This window comes from Oreochromis aureus, linkage group 7 (genome assembly GCF_013358895.1).
Source record: "Oreochromis aureus strain Israel breed Guangdong linkage group 7, ZZ_aureus, whole genome shotgun sequence".
Classification (NCBI taxonomy): Eukaryota; Metazoa; Chordata; class Actinopteri; order Cichliformes; family Cichlidae; genus Oreochromis; species Oreochromis aureus.
This window is the reverse complement of record NC_052948.1, coordinates 59,528,133-59,552,726: the sequence shown is the minus strand read 5'-3', so window position 1 is coordinate 59,552,726 and position 24,594 is coordinate 59,528,133. Positions and strand designations below refer to the sequence as shown.

General features: G+C 40.0%; 1 protein-coding gene across 4 annotated transcripts; it reads left to right on the top strand.

The window, feature by feature from the left end:
• Positions 1–263: 263 nt before the first annotated feature.
• wt1a (WT1 transcription factor a) lies at positions 264–24,594 on the top strand. 4 transcript variants are annotated; one of them, XM_031752876.2, is made up of 9 exons: positions 264–1,184; positions 4,585–4,707; positions 5,839–5,941; positions 10,474–10,557; positions 16,812–16,911; positions 19,340–19,484; positions 20,851–20,940; positions 21,301–21,384; positions 21,634–24,594. In XM_031752876.2, the coding sequence occupies exons 1-9, from the start codon at positions 716–718 to the stop codon at positions 21,753–21,755; spliced, it is 1,320 nt and encodes a 439-aa protein (XP_031608736.1). In that variant the 5' UTR covers positions 264–715; the 3' UTR covers positions 21,756–24,594. The 4 variants fall into 4 exon arrangements, with proteins under 4 accessions (XP_031608736.1, XP_031608735.1, XP_031608738.1 ...); XM_031752875.2 differs by having other exon boundaries at positions 265–1,184; positions 21,301–21,393; XM_031752878.2 differs by lacking the exon at positions 10,474–10,557 and having other exon boundaries at positions 266–1,184.

Sequence of the window (24,594 nt, the reverse complement as noted above, 5' to 3'; positions counted from 1 at the left end):
TCAACAAATAGTTGAAAGACAATATGATGCTTGTTGAGAATTTTTGTTCCCAGATTTTTTAAATACAGGAAAAACACGTGGTTATAATTTTATTTTTGTGTGACTGAGGTCAAAGTTTGGCTTTATTTGTGTGCATCAGAGTGACTGTTCAGTATACAGTAGATGAATGAAGTCAGAGGGTGCCTTCCCTCATCACCTCCTGACTCCACCCCCTCCACCCTCCTCTCACACACACACACATACACACAGACACATGCACAAGCTCAGAGAGTGGAGGGAAAAGAGGGCTACTCCTCCTCACTCCTCCTCACTCCTCTTTCTCCATTCACAGAGAAAGCTCTGAGCTCCTTCTTGAATGGACTCCATCTCTCCGAGCCAAAACTTGTTTACTGTTGTTGTGGACGAAAACTGAAGATCACCACTGATCACCGTCTGGTTTTTTTTTCTTCTTTTTTCTTTTTCTTTTGCTGAGAAACTTGGCTGCAGAGACTTTGCTGTGTCGCCATGAACTTCTGTACCTCTGTCAGACTTGATGAGTTTCCAGAGCGCCTGTGTGTGGTGTCGTAGACGACTGATTCAGAGAAGAGCTGAGAAAAAGAAGACGTACTCCTTAAAGTGACTGAAAGACTCCCAAGGATTAAGAAGGTGGACACAGGGAGACGGATCGAATTTAAAAATAGCCTTCCTTTATCCCAGTTCTCTCCCCTGGACCGCCATGGGTTCAGATGTACGCGACCTAAACTCCCTGCTGCCCCCGGTCCCGGCGGGCCCCAGCCCTGGCTGCCCGGCCCTTCCCGTCAGCACGGCCCCTCAGTGGGCTCCCGTCCTTGACTTCCACACCGCCCCCTCCCCTTACACCTCTCTGGCTGCTCCCCACTCTTCCCTGGGGGCGCACTCCTTCATCAAACAGGAGCCCAGCTGGGGGGCCGCCGGTGACCCCCACCACCACGATGCAGATCCCCATTGCCTCAGCGCTTTTACCGTCCACTTCTCAGGGCAGTTCACGGGGACCGGGGCCTGCAGGTACGGTGCGGCATTCGGGGCACCACCTCCTCCGCCGGCCCCGAGCCAACCGCCACCCGTGGCCGCCCCGCACCACCACCAGCCCCCGACCAGGATGTTCAGCAACCCGCCGTACCTGACCAACTGCATGGACACGCAGCAGGCGGCCCGCAACCAGACAGGTAGGGTATGAGTCTGGGTGTTAGAACATCACCAATTTTACAGTCAATTCTTCTTTCACAAGAACTTTTGACAGATGCAGCTTGAAGTCTTGGTATCATTTTTTTAATCATTCAATTCCACATAAATCTTTTCTACTTTCTGCATCAGAAGGTGAAGGTCACTTTTCTATAACTTACCATATTTTTTACAAATTTTAACCACTGTATATAAATCTGAAGTTCACTGACAAATCTGTCGGTCATTAGTACATTACCAAAAATGATTTCATGTGGTTTAAACCAGCTGACGTGCTCCTTCTCTGGATCGACATCTTGGCTCAGCCTGATACGACCAAGCACGTTACAAACACTGACATCTTCTTAAAAGCACACACAAGTTGTTGAAATCCAGCTGGTACTCTTACACAAGACTGCGGTTTGTTTCTGAAAAGGTGGCGTTAAAAGCATTTGAGCTGTAGGCATTAATGTTTAAGCCACAGATGTGTGTCCTGTGCAAACGGCCCATGAAAAGATCACATCCACGAACTTCTTTGGATCTTTTGCTGATCTTGCTTTTAATCGGAATCACTGAATTTTTAAAATAGGGTTACAGTAATCATGATCATTCTTTTCTTTTGTGTCTGGCTCCCTTATGAATTAATTTTTGGAGTTTTATTTTTATATAAAATAACATGTCCTGTGTTACTCATAACATATCTCTAAAAATCCTTAAAAAATATCATAATTCCAGGTGCATTGCTTCATGTGAAACTTTATATAAAATTACTGTTTTATACTTTTTAAGGCAAATGAAATTTTGTCTGAAAAGTTTTAATTCTTTTACACAGTCTGATTGTCAAGCTCAACAGTATTTTGCTCTAATAAATGTCAAGAATTTGGCAATTGTGTTTTATAATTCTTTAAACAGCAGCTTAATATGTAATAAATGCATGACTGCAGCAACGTTTAGCACAACAGACGGGTGGTGCATCAGCATGATCCACTTATAATTAAATATGTCGCTGAGTTAATTCGAATTTATAATTTCTGCCATTGGAGTCGAGGGTTTTTCACATCTCAGCTTAGTCGTGGGTGTTTAGATTTAATTCTAATTTGTGTTTTATTCGGAGAACAAAAACACTTTTCAGTTAACATCTTAAAACATTTTTCCATTATTTTCATGTTTGCATGTAAATTCTCTAAAGTTTCATTTTTTTCTGTGAATTTTTCTGTGAATTAAGTTCACCTGAACCACGCTTTGTGCATCATCACATTTAACCAAAAAAATCCGTCATTTTAACCAGACTAGAGTTCAGTAATTAACAGTGAGCTGAAGCGTGTCCAAAGTCAACAGTGGGATTCATACCTTCTGAGTATCACACCCTAAACTTTTGTTGTTGTAAATGTTCATTTCAGGCAGAAGAATTCATCTGTTAGTGATTACCCAACTGATTAATTAGTAATAACACGCTTATCAAGCAGATCGTTTAGGAATAACACAGCAATCAAAGTGCCAAGCCGACCTCTAACCTGTTTTTATCTGCTCCCCGCTGTGGCTGGACGAGCACAGACAAACAAACTAACAGCAGGACTCGGGTCACACAGTAGAGCGTGATAGCACAGCGGGGTCACACAGGGACCATCACACACACTCACACACGTCGCTTTTCTGTTTTTCTGTCATGTTCTGACGTTTTTGTGTGATTTGAACAACAACAAGCAATTTTAGCAAAACACTGGAATTTTACAGCACAACTTTTACTGTATTTATTGCCGTATAAGTATGCTTACATAACACATAAATACATACTGACAATCACCTAATATGTAAAGCTGATTTCCACAATCATCCATTTGAAGATTTATTTACAACTCTGAGTATTAAAAAAGAAGATAATATGGGGTATTTCCAGAGTTTTCCAGCTGACCTCATCTCTTCTCACCTCAGTGCTAGACTTCAAGGAGGCAACAAAAATGTCCCAATACATGGATGAACACACACGCATGCTCAAACATATGCAGAGAGAGAGAGAGTGAGAAAACTCAGACAGGGAAGAAGACAAATGGAGATGTTTAATGAGTTTTTTTCTCGTCCCCCTCCACCTCTCCTATCACCCACCGATTTACAGGGTAAAGTCGGTGAAAGTGCTGTATTTTAATTAATGAGGCGTGCATGTGAGAGATAATGTGTGTGTGCGTGCGTGCATCGGTGATTTATGGGAGTGTGTCGTGCCCTTTAGGTCAGTCTAAGTCATGAGTCAGGTCTAGTCTGGGGTGTCGGGCACGGATCTCTCTCAACAGAAGTGAGTGGGTGTGTTTGAGTGTTTCTTTGTTTTTTTTTAATAAAACTCAATTTATTTAAACTGAACTCACAGTTTAACTGTGTGGATATTATGCCAGTGGTGAATAACATTTTAATATTTCTGCTGAAAAATAAGATTAAGGCTGCTTAGAGAATGCAGAATAAAGTCATAAATGAGGCTAATTCAAATTTTCTGTAACTTTTTGAGTAAGGGAAGCTTAAGGTGTAACATTTAACATGTCTCATGTTTTATGTGTAGAAACAAAGAAAAACCCAGAAAATCTTCTTAACCTCCTTTTTTCACTGGTTTTATCGTAACATGAGTGATTTATTTTGATCTTTTAAATCAGAGAAAATACATAAATACAGCCCAAGTGCCCGAGCTGGTCCTTTAGATCATAGTCTGGCCTGCAACGTCCTAAAAGGTGGAAAAAATAAATAAATAATAATTGACATGAATATATTACTGAATCTCAAAATAGGATGATTGCAGTGAGTGTGTACTGCTTTTTAACGTATGTGTGCAAACCAAACTTTTCTCTCACCTTACACTGATGCGTGAACATCTCTGCCCGGTGCTTCACATTTCATGACTTTGGCTGACTTTAGTGGTCTTCATCATAAATGTTACCCTGATCTTTTCCTCTTTTAGTGATCTGTGCTGCAAGACTGTCAATAATAATACTATCAGCATTGATGTTCATAAAAATGAGCATCATATATGACCATCGTTTCGTTCAGTGATGCAGACATGCACTCACCTTTTGGTGGCATTTTTTTTTATCAATGTTCATTTTGCTTTTAGCAGGATATATGCTAAAATTGTCATTTATGAGGATTGTTTTATTAATCCTTTTTCTTCATCGCAATAACAAGAAAATAGGAAATTATTTTAATATAGAAAATTTTTGTGTTTAATCAGTAATGAAGGCCTTGTTGTTATAATCTTATGAGTTTATTATAATTCATTTGTTCTGCATGCGGCTCTTTGGTTACTTTACCTTTATTACCAGATTCACAAATGCAGCTATGCTGATGTATTTAGTTTCATGTCATCGTGTTTCACTGTTATGGATTTCCGCCAGTTTTTATGTATTTATTTCTCTTTCTGCGTTGCAGGTTACAGCACAGTTGCATTCGATGGAGCCGGTAATTACGGTCACACTCCTACGCACCACAGCTCGCAGTTCTCCAACCACTCCTTCAAACATGAAGACGCTTTAACTCAGCAGAACACGATGGGTATGTGCGAGTGTGGCTTTCGGCGTGCCGGTGCGCCCTGTGAATTCAGTCTCTCCTGATAAATGTCTCAGCATGTAAACAGGAGTTTTCTTCGTGAGATTCATTTAACAAGATTTTTTGGTTTGCTTAAGAAAGTTAATTTTATTCTAATTATTTATAGTGAAAATATTTAAAAACCTTTTATGTTTTCTAAAAAGAAACACATTAATATATATGCTAAAAATAATTGGTGAAATAATTTGTGCTTTTTTTTTGTTTTGGAGGTACTTAGTCCTCTGAAATAAACAGACTTTTACATCTATTTTTTTATTAGCAGGGAATTGCTTGGGAAAATTTAAATGACTCATAGTTGTTACACTTGTTGCACTATTTTCTTTATTATTACACAATTATAATTTTTAAAAATAGTTCTGTTGCCAGCTTATACCTAAAACACATAGTTGCTGCAGGTCTTTTGCCTTTGTAGTTCATTCATTTAAACGTGATGCAAACATAGCTTCATGTATCTTTCTCTACTGCTCAGATAACATCTGTGCAGATCCAAAAGTGCATTATTTTTCCATCTTTCTCAAAACAACAATGCATCAGAGTCTCTGCCAGTTGGAACAAAAATAGACCTTTCAGTGTGTTTTAATTCTGCGTAGGTGCACAGCTGTGTGTATGGCAGCCCAAAGGCCCTCACCTAGGGAGTGTCTTGTCCCCTATTCTGATCCCTCGGCCCTGACCTTGCATGTCGGAGGTATAAATCAGCCACATCCTGACTGACAAACCCCTTTCATCCACCCACTTCTGTCTTTAATCCCTCCCCTCTGTATGGTATTGGTAAATATTTAAATAGGGGTGTTTTGTGGACCTGGAGCTGTAAATTTCCAAAGATTTTTACAGCAAAGATTACTTGGGGAATTAGAGCAGAGAGGGATTTTTCAGAAATGTCCAGGGAGCTGTTGACAGAGAGAGAAAGATCTTAACTTTTTAAGAAATCTGGGGGAAAAAAAGAGAGACCACAAAAGAAACACTGCTGAAGAATTTAAACTTCCCATTATGTCTTTTTTGTTGGTGCAAAAGGTGCATTTTTTAATGTATAACTACCCACATTATGTACTGTATTGTGTGTCTGTGTGGGCATTATAGGTGAGCAGCAGTATCCTGTACCTCCTCCTGTCTATGGGTGTCACACACCTTCAGATAGCTGTACGAGCAGCCAGGCTCTGCTTCTGAGGAACCCTTACAACAGGTAACACTCACATGCCTCATGCACTGCAGTGCACATCCACCAAAATCATCAAATCTATTTTTACACCAAACTACCAGCAGCAATTAAATCTGGAAATGCTTCAGAAACCATTGTTGATTGTTTTTGTGTTGCACTAAATTCAGTGAAAGGTAGCAGGATGCAGTTCTTAACAGGATGTTCACCTTCAGGACAGGTCTGCCTGCCATTGCAGTTTCCTTCTTTGCTTTTGTTCTGCTTCCTTTAGCAGCTTCTTGGTTGTTTCGGTTTTTGTGCACCCATTAGAGTATTTAAGTATTCCCCAAGTAATGTGAAAATCCTCATTGTATGTGTCCTCGTGACTTTGTGTGTAGATTAGTCCCCTTTTAATGCAACTGAACGATATCAAGTAACGGTGTTAGGACGTTCAGAAGGAAAGCATGGGTTGATTTACTGATTGTTTAAAATAAAGAAAGTCCTTTATGTTTATTCTGTGAGGATAATTGTCAGTGATTTACTGTCTACCTTTCTGGGGTTTTAATTGCTGTGAGACACTCTGGTGTTTCCTCTGAAGGACAGATGACGTCCAAGCAGAATTCGTCATTTTCTGCAGTTACATTGTGCCAAGATGCGAGAAGGCTGAGCTTCTTCCACACTGAGTCTTTCGTAAGATCCTCTGGTTCTAAACTTGTGACTGTTCCGACATCATTTGCAACATTACCGGGAGTTTTTGATTCAAACAGTGCAGGGCTTTGTGCTTTTATAATGCCTTGCAGAGTGATCTACATTAATCTTTACGATATGAATCAGCTCGTGTTGATACAGCGCTTACATTTAAGTTAAAACTGTTTGTTTCTATCCAATAAAAACGAAAATGAAGAAAATAAAGGAAATGTCTTCGCTGACAGCAGACTGCTTCACATAAGGTTAAATCACATTAAGCCATTTTCCAAAAGCAGTGATTTGCTGCAGTAGATGAATGACTGGAACACTACGTTTCAGAAATATTTCCACTCAACAAGCTGCTGAGACGAACCGCAGCTATAAGCCTGTTTTCTTGTCATGAAACTCCCCCGGTGGTTGATGGGCAGTTTACCTTCTTTCACTGCTTTCGTAGTGGGCTTTGCAGCATTTAATGAAAGGACTTTTTAGCAACAGCGCGCGAGACTCGCTGCAAGTGTGACAGCGTTTATAGCAAGCCGACAGTTAGATAGTCATCCTAAAAAAAACTGTTCTGGGACTTTTCACTTTAGATTAGATGAGCTGTCCAGTGTGACGTCTAAAACATGACTGGTGCAGTAACTTTTTTACCCAGTAGTTCCTTGTGGGACCCTGACAGGTCTCAGCACACTGTGGTTTGATTGGAATTTTTGTATTTGTGATAGCCATGGTGAATGTGGTCACACCCATAATCAATTTGACAAAAGTATCAAGAGAAAAAAAGCTTTTTCCCCCCTGTTATTTATGCGTGTCAGTAATAATGTTCTGTAGCTTCTCCTGACTCAGTTCAGTCTAAGTGAATATTGGTTGAAACATGCTCTTATGTTCCAAGCAAAGACAGAAAATAAGAAACTTCACAGCTGGGGAAAAAATCAAGCTCTTCCATGATTATCTTGGTTATAGTGGTGAAGATGGAAAATGAGAAACGTGCTGCCAACATGTGGTGATAAAGCATGAGCACATTTTGAGTTTAGCAACCTTGTCTTAAACTATATGGATAAAAACACTGGGCCACCTACACTTTACTGTGGCTGCTGCCATGAAGCTCCTGGCGCACATTGTTTGTACTGATGTTAATGCCAGAAGAGTCCGACTTTTACGCACTGAGCACCTCAGCGCTCGGTGACCGCACCGTGTAACGTTGACTGCTGTTCCCGTGGTCGCTAAACGCTTCACTTTGCAGTAATATTTTAGGGGGAAGGAACTTCATAAACTGACTTGCTGCTACGCTCACTTCCCATTTCAGTACCACACTTGAATTCAGTGAGCTCTTTAGAACAACCCATTCATTCACAGCTGTTTGTTTCTGTCCAATATCAGTACCTTATTTGGTATGTTTTTACATACCAAGTATGCAATTTTCTGCATGTACATATAGACACATCTGAGTCTGCTCCTCCACCAACAAGTATTTCACCTTCAGCCACACCCAAACTTAACCTTTAATCCCATCCTTTACTCCCTCACTCCACCCACATTCCAGAAATAAAAATATTGCCCAGTTTCTCAAAAATGTAGCCATTGTGCCCATTTTGTACTTGATAATTTACTGCAATTACTGTAAGTCGGATTAGTACAGAAAGAAAAACGGATGTTAATGTAAATATTCCACTGTAGGAGAAAAGCCTTCACCACAGAGAGCTACCTGTGCGGCTCTTTTACAGATGCCTTTAAAAACTAGTGGCAGTAAGCTTCCTCTGAGGTTAATACATGAACCATTTTTAATAGGTATGTCTCCTTGCTGTGTGCTCGCTAAAGTTTTTCTTGTTCTGATTTCTAAATATAACATTCTTCACATGCCATTGCTTCATTGTTACCCATAGATGGACCAACGTAATGAATTGTCTGTGAATATCACAGCAGGGAAGGTTTTCTGTGTGTGTCTGTGTGAGAGAGAGACGTATGGTCATAGGCTGTCCTCAGAATCTCCCTGTGAGGGGCGTCTTAATCATAAACATAACTGATATCCACTCGAACGCGCTCTCATAGCTGGGAAGGCTCATATGAGTCAGTGGTCTAATCTCACAGCCTGGTACCAACAGGCCTGTATTTACTCTGCAGGCTGCTGGAACAACATGAAATAAAAACACGGGCCTTATTAATCCATACAGAGAGGGGGGCACTCTGGTTTTTATCAAAGTAAAAAAAGAGTACGAGGTGTATGAAATCGCACACCATGTTCCGAACAGTTGCTGTAATCTTTGAGCTGCAAACAAATGCTCAGGCTCTTCTTGGACATACAGGAAATTTGTGAATTTGCATAGAATCCCAAACTTTTGTGTCCTCAGGAGTCATTTGACTTCTCACATGGAGTCAGTGCATGTGGAGGGGGTGGTAGTGGGCCACTCTTTGCATATTCAGTTAGTCGCTCGGTTTGCTCGGGCAGATTTTGTTTTTTCATCTCACTGAAGCACGATTCACAGTTTGTCTGAACCACTTTCAAATATGTCTGGAAATCCCCTCCTTCTGACACCATTGAAATACAAGCTCTTTTTGTACTCGTTACTTAAATGTTTGTGGCAATTTTTATCTGTATAGCTTTTTGCAATACAATGTCTCATTAGGCAGACTTTGTTGCACTGATAGGCTGATATGATTATGATTATTATTGGGATGAATGGATGCTTTTAAAGTTAGTGTTTTGTTTTGGTGACTGTCAGGGTTTGACTGTTAGTTATCATGGTTAAAGAGGCTCGATTATGCATTACTGCCATTGTTGCAAAGACAGCATGAGTGGATGTTTTGTTGAGTGCTTCATGCTGAGTTCCACTTCACTGAGATGGAGGCAACATTTCAACAGTTCAGTTCTATGTTGTTCAAACTGCGATCACATTTATTATTTTACTGCTTCAGATCATTTTATCTTCTTGGATGCATTTATTTTCTACTTTTCAACATAAAACGTAGATTCCCAGTCACTCCAGTTTATTATTTTAGCATTCGGTGTCAGCAGACAGGGTACATCCCCATCCAAAAAGCCTGCCTACATAGTTATTATCAAAATCATAGATATTTGGTAATTGTGCTGTTTGTGATCCTCTGTGTTATATGGCACTTCTTGAGATAAATTCTCCATTTGTTTATTCTGAAGAAAAGATAAATTCTTTTGTAGGTTAACTGTGAAGTGGAGGGTTTTTCCAGGAAACACCTGCTGTAACACACGCTGGGTGTTACGGCACCAACAAAAAAGGGGGGGGGGGGGCGATAATGGTCATAAAATAGATGGTTAGCAATGGATCCAGTGAGAGAAGAAAAGCAGACACATATTTATTTGAAAATGTCATGGCTAGCTGCTTTAAATCTTGCGCTGAGCCTCCATCCCAGCAGTATTTCAGCAGATATACCATTTGGCCCAGCTGGCCGTGTGCCCCTGTTGTACTGTAAAATAATAGCTGTGTAACGAGCAGGGTACCAGGCACCACATCTACCCCATCCACACTGCTATGTGCCTGCAGGTGGTGTAATAGAGGGACTGTGGTGTTAGGGGTGAGAGCTATAAATCCATTGTGTGTGTGTGTGCACGTGAGGTATTTAAACCCATGGCAGCTCTGAATAATGATTCTCGAGTCTGCCGTGTTTAATGAAAGATGGCCGTAACGAGATAATTTGGCTCTCTTGGTGTCCGAGGAACATTTTTTAATCTCAGCTCCACCTGTGACTGTGTGGGTGTTTGTGTGTGTTGGCATTTTTCATTAGCGTGCTTCTACAGCGGATGACAAAAGCCAGCACGGCTGCGCGAGTGAATACACACACATACACCCAACCGTGTCCTGGTGCTTGACAGTCCACTGCACAGCTCATGAGCTTTTCTTCTACATTTTGTCTTTCCTCCACAGCGGTGAAAATTTATATCAAATGACCTCTCAGTTGGAGTGTGTGGCATGGAACCCTGTCAATACACTGGCATCCACCATAAAGAGGTAGGAACTCATCCATCGCTCTCATTAAGCAGCAGGAGTCTGTCAGGTTTGGGCTGAATAGGACAGTGGGTCATGTGAAGGGAAGATTAGGTCGAAGAGAGTGAGCAGACTCATTTTTTGGAACAGCAGCAGCAGTTTTCAGTGCCGAATGAATATCTTTAGTCTTTCCCACCTGCTGCGTCGCTGTGATGTAGAGGTGGAACAAGCCGGGAAAACACACGCTTCAGTTTGGTGGTTAAGGTTTGAGGTGCTGCTGCATGGCAAGACACTGGGTTCAAACACATGTGCTCATTTGTTTTATCTTAGCATGTATACAACCCAGCAACCACTTTCTCTGTGATTTAGAAGGACGCCAGTTCTGTAGGACATTTCTTTAAATAGCATAAGTTCCTACAACATACACCAGCCTTACTTAATTCAAATGCTACATTTACACTATTCTTCCTGTTACCAGAGACATTATAAAAGTGAGATGTGCCATGAAATAGGATTTGCCATTAAGCAGTTTTTATATTTAACTGGTGATTCTGTTCATGCTGCTGTCAGGTCCCAGTGCCCGGAGGTTTTATCAGTATGACAGCAGAATGGCAAGATGTGCTTCTATCAGGGCTTTGCCTTTGTTATTATTAATATAAATAGCAGAAATATTTACTTTTTGCTGTACTATAACTTATAGTACTAGAAGTATTGTTCCAAATGGAAGTGCATCTACTACGGAGCAGGTAAGAACATTCATTTAAACCACTGATCAGCCACAACATTAAAGCCGGTGAGCAACATTGATCATCTCATATCACTTATTAGTCAAGTGATCGCCGTCTGTTCTTTGCCTAACTCAGCAACCATTGATCTGATCACTGTACTTCAGACTGGTGCTCTTTTTCAGTGGGGTTGTCTGTGTTGCAGATCAAAATATTCAAAAGCATTGTTGCCTTGACATTAATACAGATGTTACCCTGTGGTAGCTGAAAAAGGCTCCAGCCCCCCCCCCCCCGCGACCCTGATAAGCAGAAGAGAATGGATGGATATTTAGAGAAGATTCGATGTTGTGGCTGATCGTTGTTTACAGGTTAGATCTGTTTTAGGTCATTACACACATGTTGGTCATATGTTTAGGCACACGTCTGTGAAAAGCCATTCCACCATTTATTAGTTTGCTTCACTGACAGCCGTGCTCAGCATACTGTAATGGGTACTTTTTATTGCAAACGCTCTGTTTTTTGACTCGCTGATGCTAGTGCACTGTGATAAAATTTACAGCCACTGAGTGTTTGATAAATGAGAAGAATCTTACAGAACCTAGAAACAAAACACAAGCATAGCTTTAAAGGTCAAACATGGGTTTTTATTCCTAAAAGGATAAAGAAACAAAATAAATATAGATCAATTTATTATTTTAGGGTCTTTAACTTACAGTACAAAGACCTTGAAGCAACTGTTGTTGTGATTTGGTGTTATATAAATAAAATTTAATTGATTTAAATTAATCTTTTGAAAGCAGTCTAACTTAAGAATGCCTTAGAAGTGATTTCAGTGCAGTTTACCAGCCAAAAACATAATTAATAGAAATACTATTAATTTCAAAGTACGGATATAGTGAAAGACGTCTATATTAACAAATGTTTGCTCCTAAACTTTACATGCTGATAATTTTTCCAAAGTTGTAAAACCAATGGGGTTTTGGCGCCAGCTCTTCTCTTTGTTCTCATCCTGGGTCGAGTATCTATTAAGTTTTCCCACGACTTCTTATTTTCCTGTCTGCCAGAAACCAATTAGAAACCACGCAGAAATAATCACTGAAGTGTCAGCATTGTTCAGACGATCTTAAAAGCACCGAAAAGCATGCGCTGTGCTGTATGTCACTGTGACCTGCAAAGCTTACTGCTGGTCAGCGTCTGTGTCGACTCACAAATAGCTTTCTACTCCGAGCCAAGAGGCATTCATCTTGGTTAACAGACGAGTGTGTGTGTGTGTGTGTGTGTGTGTGTGTGTGTGTGTGTGTGTGTGTGTGTGTGTGTGTGTGTGTGTGTGTGTAATAGAGACTTGTATATGCACAAAGGTGTGGTAGCAGAAAGGAAAGTGAGTTTTCTGAAGGTACAGCTGTTTCGTGAGAGTAGTGTGGGTGTGTATGTGTGGTGGGCCGAGGCTCTTTAAACCCGGTATTAATGTGGTTTTATTCACTTAAATAAACTTTTGAAATGGAAAATATTTCATTTTGCCTGTGGCTTCATGCTAGCTGAGTGATTTTTACTGTTTCAGAGGGTTGTCTCTGACATCTATGATGGACAGCAGGAGAAAGGAAGGGGAGGGTTGAGGAGTGGTGAGGATGATGAGGAAGAGAATGGAAAGCAGAAAGAAGGGGAGGACGTGAGGAAGTGGAAGTGTAGGGGAGCTGAGCTGAGATAGGAAGTACAGATTGGTCCCTTCCTCTTATTTAGATTTAGAAACTAAACACTAAAACGATAAAGTGCACATCAGCTGTTTGCTCAGTGTGAAAGAGTGAAGGCTGGAGGGAGTAGAAGACCTGCAGTACTGCCAGAGAAATTCAGTAGAAATATGAGACCACGTATTTCAAATGTGGTTCAGCAACTCTGATTATTTGCCATTACACTCTCTCAGTATCATAAAGCACTGATGTGTGGTATTATTATTAGTTTTATTGTTTTAGCACATCATAACAAATCATTAGTTCCCATCATAGATGTATTTTCAGTTTTTTGCATTCAAAGTTTTCTGCAGCATTCAAAGATCACACCTGATTGATTCCTGTGAAAGCGCCAAACTGAGTGCACGTGTTGAAAAACTTCCTTCATGGTTGTGCAGATGAGCGTGTGCACTACCGTCTGCTCAACCTACAACGACGGAGGAGGTAGAATTTGAATAGCTGACCCTCTTTAGACTTTGCAACAGGTTTTTGGATCAAAGTGATTAGAAATGATAAATAAGAGTCTTTGCAGGAGTTTATGACACTCACTAACAACTCCGTATGGAAATGTGGAAGCTCGTCGGCACTCATTTTTCATAATGTGATCAATCTGAAGTTCATCACAGCTCAACCTTCAAAGACTAGCTGTGCCTAAAGTTGTAGCCCTTACCAGCTATTGCTATAACTATGAAACCTGTTTGAAAGTTGCCTTAAATGTGAGTATTTTATTCAAGAAATGGATTTGTTTTCTTTTTCCTGAAATGAAAAGTTTGCACAGATATGTGCTGCAAAAATATGAAGCTGGAGCTACCGGTTGGTGAGATTGCATTAGCCCCAAAACTGCTAGTCTGCCCACTTCTGACTCTTTTCTGCAGAAACACTGTAGGGTAACAACACTACTTTTTTATATATCTTTTATTTGTTACATTATTATTTCTCCCAGCTTTCAGTCTTTTTGCTGTAGCTTTAATTTTTTGAGCAAATATAATGCCGTTTTCCCAGATTCCTCCTGCATCACCTCATTAGACACATTACAGGTTCTTTAGCATCCGTGGTTTGTTGCTCTAGCTGCAGATATATAAGATGAGACATCCTTTATTTATCTTATATTTGAGGCATTCTTGCTGCCAAGAGGTAACCGTCCCTACAGAGTCTGCCTCATGAACTTGACAGGATGGCTCGAGTTGCAGGTTTGTGATCCATGATTTCTGTCCCACCAGGACGTTTGTGTTTAGCATTCTGTTGTCCATTTTTAACTTCCGGATTTTGCTTTTGCTTCACCTTGCTACTTAGATTTGGGCTCTGAAAAAGTCTTGGGGCAGTTAGGAAGGTATTCTGGTTGTTACCGATACCCTAGCCTGATGCTTCAAGCGTCAACACCAAAGGATAGCTTGTAGTATGTACATTCGCCATCCCAGCAGCTTTGACAAGACGACGTTAATGGACAGCCTTGTCCTATTTTGCCTTTTGAGGGACCTCGTAGTGTTTTCTGGTTTTACACTCTTAACAGAACTACATATTTTCAAACAACTCTTCATTACACAGTTATATCTTTTATATTGCTCAGATGTCATCTCCTTCTGTTTTACGTCTGTGTGATGTAATAGGCCACAAACGTCTGCGGTCACATCCACAACTGTCCAGCCTCACAGCGAGGTGGTTGTCAGAGGACTGACTGACTTGGGTCTCTCATTATGTAAAGTGCATCACCCACTATTAATCGCATAGACATAAAGATGAATGAATAAGGAGCAGCAAAGGAGCTTGCAGTGCAATGTAAACTCAGTTGCGGTGGCTGTCCTCCTGTCTTTGGGATAATCGAGGCAGACAAAGAGCACCTTATACGCGCTCGGCTGTATAGTGTACGTTTTCCACTGCAGCGGCACAGGATGCAAACTCCCATCCTCCTCGTTTGGTTAGACAGACTGAAATATAACACATTTCATAGACAAGAGCTTTCTGTGTCTCTGGGTGTTATCATAAGAAGATATGAGAGGCAGCTGTGTCAAACAGAGCAGGTTTTGTTCTGCCCTTTAAGTCAGTGTGAAATACGTGACTGGAAGAGTTTCTGTAGCAGCTGCTTGATTATTTTCCTTGATCAACTCTAAAATATTAACCCTTTAAAGCCTGAACCATGAAATTACTGCTAGAAAATTCAATTTTGTTAAAAAAAATCGAGTGTTTATTGAGCCTTCTGACAATTAAAACAACAAGCTAGATATTCATTTGCAAATATGTGTTTTAATTTGTGTCATATTTGCTACATCTGGCATTTTTTTTTTTGCAGTTTATTACTTAAAAATATCTTGTGAAATTTATTTAGTTTTTTTTGGTGGGAAAAAAAATCACACTGATGATGTAGAAGCCTGAAAAACTCACAAAAACTATTTGTATCTAATATGATATGCTAGGTGTTAATGGGTTCATCTTAATTTATATAATAATAATAGTCTCTTTGGAGAAATTGTTTAGCATTTTCACAATAAAACTTTAAGATTAGATAAAATCACTGAGTGTTAATATGCTCATTTTCTGAAGTGTTTGCCATCTTAATTAAGTTTAGTTGCAAGAATATTGTTATAGTATATCATTTCAGATGTGACACTTCCATGTAGTGCAGCTGATTTTGTATGAGGCAAAAACTTTGTGTTTTTGGCCAAATATTTTCCCCAAAAAGCAGAGGTGTGTGCACAAACGACTGGGTGAGGAAATCAGCCCCATACATCACCACGGGTGACATCAGTACAGTGGACTCTGTGTTTTGTATTATGGGCTCTCGGTGACAGGGTAATAATGTTACCAGCCAGCACAGAGATTTGTGTACACTTCACATTCATCTTATGTGGCGATGGACTCTCTGACTTCACTCTGAAGAGGTTTTGAGCTTCTACTGTCATTTAGTAGCATGGTATACTGGAGCACGGTGGACACTCGATTTTTGGAGCCAACTTTTACGGAGTAATGAAATAGTGCTCCTTATGCTTATACGGTATATTAGCATTATATTAATAATAAAAATAAAGCTGTCATTTCTTTTGAAATGTCCAAAGTAGGCATTAATTTACCACAAAGACACAGCTTGATTCTGTGCCACAGTCTGAGTCATTCTGCGATAACGCCATTTCTAAATGAACTCGGCTGTATAAAAAACAGCTTTCACGCCGGACAGCACATATACCAGTATGTGTACTGTACCAAAACCAGCCAGGTCAGTATCAGTCATCTGACAGATAAATCATCCTTCCAGTTTAGCTACTTGGGAGCTGATTGAATTGACTGGAAGACGACTTCATCAGATATCAGACGTCTTTTCCGGTCATTAAAAAGACTCTTTACATCTAAATTTGGTTAAAAAGAGCGCTCTTCCTCTCCAGCACCTCTGCAGAGTCCTTATTTGACCAGCAAATCCAAATCCAGAGCTTTCTTTCTATGCAACAGGGATGCAACTAACCGCTGTCTGTCCTGCCGCTCTGTTTGAGAACAAGTTTTGTTTTGATTTTCTGGATCCTTGTGCTAATAAGCACACCATGCATTGAAACCCCAGGAAAATAGGGTTATATGTATAAGCATATGTAAATGACATGGACATGGGTGTTTATTCCCAAAGAGGACAATAAAACCACATATACTTGCATTTGCATTTTGGAAACTGTCTGGTGAGGTGTGATGCAGACGAATATCTAAGATCAAACGTGTGGCCATGACAGACTGTCAAAAGACCAGAATTACCTCAGAAATCACGGCTCACAGACGCCTGGAACTTGGTGGGTTTAGAGACCACAACAGCAGCAGCTAATAAAACGGTCTGTTTCTCTATCTGTGTTTGCAGCCATGCAGCCAGTTATGACAGTGACCCCAGCACCCCGATGGTTTACAGCTGCAGCACGCAGTACCGCATACACACACATGGAGTCTTCAGGGGAATACAGGTAGGAACCACACTACTGCTTCTCCTGCATGCGCCTAACTCTTTGTCAAGAGGTCACTCTGAGGTCATGTGTTAAGATCAGAGCGTAGCCACATGCTTGACGATACTGAAAAACACCTGAGGTCACTTTGATAAACAGAGGAGGAAAAACAGACGATTGAGCCAGAACGTATTTTTCTAATGGGTGGAATGAAGAAGATGAGTGGTGGAGAGTCTGATGCAATGAACAGGCTACGTGAAGAGGACTGATATGCAGCAGAGCACAGATTTACAAACTCATACACACAAATACCTGCGCGTACACACACACACATTCAGGGGCTCTTATAAGGCGACTTTAAAAGTCAAGAGGAATCTTTTTCCACAAATCCATTAGCAGTGGAGAAACACACACTCAGGGTTACGCTGGGTAACGATGCAGTTTCCATGCAGGGATCAGCATGTTAATAAATCATTAGATTTTAATTATTGTCTGTCAGCTGCTCTAAAGGACAGGGAGCAGGAGATTCTCCAGACCTGCTCTTAGTCCACAACAGGACTTTTTGAGATCTTTCTTTCTGGGGCCTGCTTCATTACTCACTCTGTCCCTTTTCCTTCTCTGAGATCTGGCTCGGTACGAAAGAATAAACAGTATCTCACTCCTGTTCCTTTTTAAAGTATAATTTAAGAGCTGCTAAAAAGTGAGATAACAGATTGAGCAGCAAAATGATGCTTTGCTCCATATTTTTATTACAGGGATTACACTAATTCCCAGTCACTGCCAAAGGAAATACAGATGACAGCCGTGGAATTTCACTCTTCATTAATATTACCTCATGGCCTGCAGTCATTATTACACAAAGTGTTAAAAACTGAATCCTCTGATCAGCTAACTATAACACTTTAGTCTCACAAAGTCGTTGCTGTTCGTCTCAAGTTAAATCAGCTAAACAGACCTTCAACAAACACGTTATTTCTTAGATGTTGGTTATTTTATATGGAGGCCCAGTGTGGTCAAAATTTATTAAATGGATATATCATTTTAGATTACATGTTTTAAGTGATATACACAACTTAAATGGTTTAAAGACACCTAGAATAATAATATTTAATTATCAATATTTGAAGAAAAGAGTTATTCTTATGCTGATATTTGTGTTTTTTCATGCTCTTCTATTGCATAAAAAAATTTCTTGACAGTTGTACCTTTTAATCACCCTTGTCCTCTACATCTCTGAAGATTTAACAATACCTACCCAATTGAGCTACAGCAAAAAGTTTACATAAGTTAATGAGGCTATTGCTGTAAATAAACTCACTGCAGAGGCTTATAAATAGCTTAAAATGCCTAGCTGTGTAACTCGCTATGCAGGGTTGTGAGCCTAAATTATAACCCAAAATAAAGATGAAGAATCAGATCTGTAATTCTTAATCCTAAATGTTCATCATCTCCGTGCAGAACCATAAAACACTATCAGATTTCATCTAACAAATGTATTTAGTGCTGTATGTTTAACCATATACATATTTTTAATTTTAAGTGTTTATCCAATATTGAACACTTCAGGACTCCCTACATTAACACATGATAAACTATCAGTGCAAAGAGTTTATTTTGCATCAATGAAAACTGTGGTCTAGAATATAACATATTTACTACATTAATCTTTAGTTATATTGTGTGTCAGCCTAACACACTGTGGATTCTGATCAGTTTACAGCTTATGGTTGTCTCGATGTTCACATGGGCACGGTAGGTGACTCTTAACAGCTCTAATGTTAACAGTTCTAATTAGAACAGGGCTGACCTCTTAATCTCTGGTCATTATGCTAAACGCTGAGGAAATGAAGAGCAGATGCTGCAAACAGGGGAGGAGGAGGAGAGATGGGAGGCAGTGTGGAGGGAAAGAGGGAGAAAAGAGTGAGGGGAGGGGTGTAAAGTGGAAACAGAAGACGGACGGCTAAAGGAAACACCAAGAGCGTGTACTACCATGTCAATGTAGATTAAATAACCAGCAGCAGGTGAAATGAAATGCCAAGACGTCTGGTAGCGTAAATAAACGTAAACACTGAATTTGTCCCTTTGGCCACGTGTGTTTTCCTGTTTTCTCCTGCGGCTGTGAGCGATGCAGCGGGGGGCACTGTTAGGGGTTCGGTCTAAAAAGCGTGACTAACGGCTCCCTTTGGGCTGCACTCAGCCTGGGGTCATTTTACTGCTAATTCCCATCTAATGAATATATGACCATTTCATCATAATGAACCCCAACATGCAGATCTCATGCACTCATTTACATGCAGGACAGATTTAATTGCCTGTTTTCTAAATTACATTTTATTGCTTCGGTTATTGATGTCCTGGGAGAGTTTTTGCTAATTCTGCATTGGGTGGTTTAGCTTTAAATAGAAGTGCGTGTGTGTGTGTGTGTGTGTGTGTGTGTGTGTGGGTGCAGGACGTGCGGCGGGTGCCCAGCATCGCTCCAGCCATCGTGCGGTCAGAAAGCAGCGAGAAGCGCCCATTCATGTGCGCCTACCCAGGATGCAACAAGCGCTACTTCAAGCTGTCCCATCTGCAGATGCACAGCCGCAAACACACAGGTGAAGACGCACGCTCTGCTGACACATTCATCACATGACTGCCGACAGCAGCGGCGTTCTGCACGCATTTCCCAGCAGCGCTGTTAACATCAATAAAGGCTTTCTGCTTCACTTAGAAGTTTTTTGAGCTTCTAGAGGACAAACGTCTTCAAATGAAGTTTCCATTGGCTCTAATTTCTGTGTCTCCTCTTGCCAGGTAATATTTCCTGTTTGGTGAAATATAGAGAAAGAGATTTTCAGTTGGGTCTGATGCACAGAAAAGAACCTTTCACTGTGATAATTTTATTTTCCATGACTCAAAAATCAAAAACAAAGCCAAACATGCATGCACTAACAGATGTGCACCCTTCACATTTTACATATAATCTCTAAATTACCTAAAACTCTAGAACATGTCACTGTGCATACACTCAGAATAACACCAGTTAAAAATAATCAGTGTTATTCTGAGTATATCCTTTTTTTGTTATTAAAAACAATAAAACAGCCATAATGATACCATTAATCTTTTCAGTACTATTCATTATTATTATTTATTTATTTATTTTTACAAAGAGATTTGAAAATGTATTAAAAAAATGTTGTCCACAACTTACCCTGATATAAATCTTAAAAGCTTTGGTTTTTGCGTTTTGGTTGCCTTTGCACACACATTTAATACCTTAGATAATTATTTTGTTAATTACCAATTAATACAATTTTTTAATCGTGTTCTTATTTACTCATCTAGTCTGTTGGATTTCAGGAAATACCCAGAGCCCAAGGTGATCTTTATATGCTGTATGTAGTCGAATCAAAAGTTTGATCAGAACCAGGAAATTTATTCCTTAATTTTTTTCCCTCAATTTCATCTGATCCAGAGTTTTTATTTATCTAATTGTTGACTCTTTTATTGGTTTCTTTTGTTGTTTATTTGCTGGTTTGTTTAATTGCTTATGTGGTTAAATATTGTTGTTCTGCTTTCATGTCAGGCAGCTGTCTGGATCTTTTGCTGCTGCCTCTCATTCATTCAGTGTGACTGAACAGTGACTGCGACTATGCAAAATCATATTTTGAGCAACACGTTTTAATTGGATTGTATTATTTTTTTTGAAAAATATGTTTATAAGTGATCTTTGCTAACATCAGTGTTGGTGTTCCTGCTGCAGTGTTGTGATCATACTGACTGATCACGTTGCAACAATCAGGTTCAAAGCTGCTGCACAACGCTCTGTGGACGGGCTGATAAACTGGCCTGTTGGTTTCGTCTGTACAGATGCTGCTTTTTTCCATCACTGCAAGAGTGATCAGCTGTGAGTATGTGATAAAATAAGTTAAAAGGACGTCTAAATTAATCCTCTGTGTTCTTTTTCTTGTCTCTGTCCAGGGGAGAAACCCTACCAGTGTGAGTTCACAGACTGTGGCCGCAGATTTTCGCGTTCTGACCAGCTTAAAAGACACCAGAGGAGGCACACAGGTTTGACTGGTTTTACTCCCGCGGGCTGTCTGACTTCATTTTTTATTTCTTCCTGGCCTTTTGCTCTCTCTCTCTCTTCTCGCTCTCCTCTGCTTTTTGCATGACAGCGTTGTTTTTGTTTTGTTTTTTTTAAAGACAGTGCCGTCTTTAAAGTTTTGTGTTCATTGTACTGAACTCACTTCAGATGAAGTTGCTAAATGCTGGCCAAACTTTGGAATGGCTTCTCTGCAAGCCTTTGCTCTACTGTATTTCTCTATCTCCCTCTGTGTGTGTGTGTGTGATGTTGAATGTGTGTTTTCCGTATGTGTTCATGTGAACTCGTGCTGAATGTGTGTGCATGCTTACTGTACATGTGTTTAGGAGTAAAACCGTTCCAATGCGAGACGTGTCAGAGAAAGTTCTCTCGGTCTGACCACCTTAAGACACACACACGGACTCATACAGGTAAAACAAGTGCGTAAACTTTTATTTTTCCATTTCTTCTTCATCCATTTAACATTTATATACATGTATATTATAGCTGAAAATATTCATTGTAATTCTTATGAAATGAAACTAACGTTAATTGACTGGTGCTACTATGCATGAAGAAATATAGCAGCAAAATATTCTAAGAATGATTTTAAATCCCTCTGGTGCTAATTCTCCCCCTCCTGTCGTTGCCTCACCGCCCTCCACCCACCTCTCTCTCAGGTGAGAAGCCGTTTAACTGCCGGTGGCCCAACTGTCAGAAGAAGTTTGCCCGAAGCGACGAGCTGGTACGACACCACAATATGCACCAGAGGAACCTCACCAAGCTCCAGCTGTCCATCTGAGTGTGTCTCTACAGCCCGTTTCCAAGACTAAAATATTAACATGTTATTTTGCTTAGCCCAAAACAAAACAGCCTCCGCGGGAGTCTTAATCGGACATTTAGGACTTAACTTTTACGAGCTACACACCACAGTCTGCACTCTGAGGTGAAATGAAATCTGTCTAAAATCAAGGAGAATTCTGACATCGGAAAAGGGGATGTAGTCTTGGAAACTGCAGTTTCAGGATGTTGTATATATCACTTAGTTCATCAGTTCAGTTGATCTCAAGGCCAACTCAGATCAGCTCATACCTTCCTTACCCATTCAGCTGGCTCTCTCATACAGGCTGAACCATTTAAGCTCTCCACTTGCAACCTACCTACACCTGTGCTCCACCTTTTATGCTGTATCTGACTTAAGCATCTCATCTTCGTTCTTAAAACCTGCTGTGTCCTGTGAGCATGAAACAGGGGGGTGTCTCAGAACAGTGCCATGCTTCCAGTATAAATCACTGCTGATGGAAATGCTAATCTTCTTTTACTGACGTGTGTTTTTGCTTCTGTCAACAAATGCAAAAAAATCCAAAAACAAAACCATCAATGTGTGAAAATCGCAGAGACCTCCCCAAACACCCTCATGCAGAGTTAGTACACTGCTATGTTATCTGGTAAGATGCTATATTGGCCGGTCATAGTCCTGGTAGAGTACTCAATGGTAATTTCCCACTGAGGTTTTAAATACTTCTTAAAATATAAATGTCCACTGTGAAGCATTTTATCTTCAACGAATTACTTCAAACTCACTGTTTTCACCACCACATCTACATATTTTCATGCTCTCTCAATATTATCATTTCTGCAATATATCTGTGTTATTCTGAGCTCCAAACTCACAACATTTGGCCATATATGTATATTTTTCTTTATATACATATATATATGTGGAATAACTTCCAAAAACACCTGAGCACTAGCAGGTTTTTCTCAAACAGCAAAACGTAGTTCTCAGACTGATGTCTGCTGAGGATCTGGCTCAGTAGCGAGTGTATGCTTCAAAACAGCATGTGTAGGTAGGACATAAATTAAATTACTAAGAAATAAAGAAATCTCTGTATGTCGACCTACACATAGCTTGACAGCTGCTTTCTGTGGGAATTTTCAGTGTCACTTTTGAGGTTGTTTGGATGTTTCAGCCTCATATATTAGCTAAAAGTTCTCCTTTATTATCCAGTGTTTCCCCTACAGTGACTGCTGCCTGCTCCACTCGGTGTGTAAAGGGGAGGGCCACATTTACATGGCTAACGTGAATTTAATTCAAAGCCTCTTACCTCCAAGTTTAGGTATCACAGCCAAGTACCAAACCCAGGCCCTAATAATCTAAAACTCCTGACGTTCAAGCCAGACTGAAAAAAAATGTGAACAGTTGAAAAAAATTAAAATCCTTCATCACGCTGTTGGTCTTCTCATAAAGATAGCTCTATTTTCTATGGTTTCCAGTCACAGATGACTTCTATCACTCATGTTTGGAGGAGGAGCTCCAACCTGCCACAGTCACGCACACACACGCCTTCAGCGAGTGTATCCTTGTAGCTGTTCTCAGTAACTTTATGGCTGTGACGCCTTTAGGGGATGTTTGTAAACTGTAGCCATAAAAAAATAACCCGTGTTGCACTCTCTCCAACCTGCGCTAATTATGGCACATGCTAGTTAGTGCAAGGCTGATATGTTTAATTATTGTGGCCTCTGTGACACAGAGGAGTAATGTTTGAATGCAGCCCACTTCCCCAGATGATGGTGTTTTTATGGGATTTGTTGACAGTAAATAACATACAACCTAAACAGTTTTATATAGATTCTCTGTACTCATGTTTCACGAGAACCAAGAAGAGATGACAAAAACAAAAAAGCTTCACCTGATAGTTTTGCTTGAAAGTAAAATGTGTTTCCACCTGCATAAAATATTATTTCAGGCAAATATTGGGTGTAAATGTTCTAAAAATGTATGCAAATCTTTCATTTTACATTCCCATGCCCGGTAAGTGTTCCAGAGGATGCCAGATCTTAACTGTTCAATGCTGCAGAGTGAGGTCAAAGGTTATAGTCAGCAGCCTACAAACCTACAGCTTAGCGCCTTTTCAGCTGTTGTAAATATTTATTTTATAAAACTACTTTAAGAAGGCGCACACGTTACCATTTTGCATATAAAACCTGCTTTCACTGGACGGATTAAAAGCAGAGAGAGAGCTTTTTAATTAAAAATAAGCTGCTTTTAATCTGAAAGAATCAAATCAAGAGAATAACTTGCATCTTTGACCCTTTGCAGCACTCGCTCTGTGAAAGCTTTTGGTGTTTTGTCTGGTCTGCATAAAATATCTCGTCGCCACAAACATGACTTTACAGCTGTATTTAAAAAGCTGAACTTTTTTTAATTGTTGTTGTTGTTGATTAATGTGACTTTTCTTTCTTGGAGCTCAGTTGTCTCTTGTCCCTGTGGTGTGTAAATATTGCTGGACTTTGGCAGTGTTTTCAGCACTGCGAGCTTTAAAATATGTCTGCTGGGTCACACTGGCTCTGTGGCCGAGACATTATGGTCAAGATGTAAATAATACTTCTTCATCATGGGAACTGAACTGTTTTCATAGGGGGAAAGATGTAAATTAACTGATATATATTAGACTTCTCTTTGGATGAATCCAGAAACTGTTTATATTTTTCTTTCTTTTCTTTGATGTGTATTAATATTGGAGTCATAAAACAGAAAATGTCAGTGAAACATTTTGTACTCAAAGTGTGAGATTGAAAATTTCTCTCTGTTTAAATGTCTTGTGACTGTTTTGATACAGTAAGATTTGGCCACTGTG

Excerpts from the sequence above, each read along its gene's own strand:
- wt1a (XM_031752875.2), top strand. The coding sequence starts at position 716 with ATGGGTTCAGATGTACGCGACCTAAACTCCCTGCTGCCCCCGGTCCCG. Across the intron at positions 10,558-16,811 it reads CTGGCATCCACCATAAAGAG|CCATGCAGCCAGTTATGACA; the intron begins GTAGGAACTCAT and ends CTGTGTTTGCAG. Across the intron at positions 20,941-21,300 it reads ACACCAGAGGAGGCACACAG|GAGTAAAACCGTTCCAATGC; the intron begins GTTTGACTGGTT and ends ACATGTGTTTAG.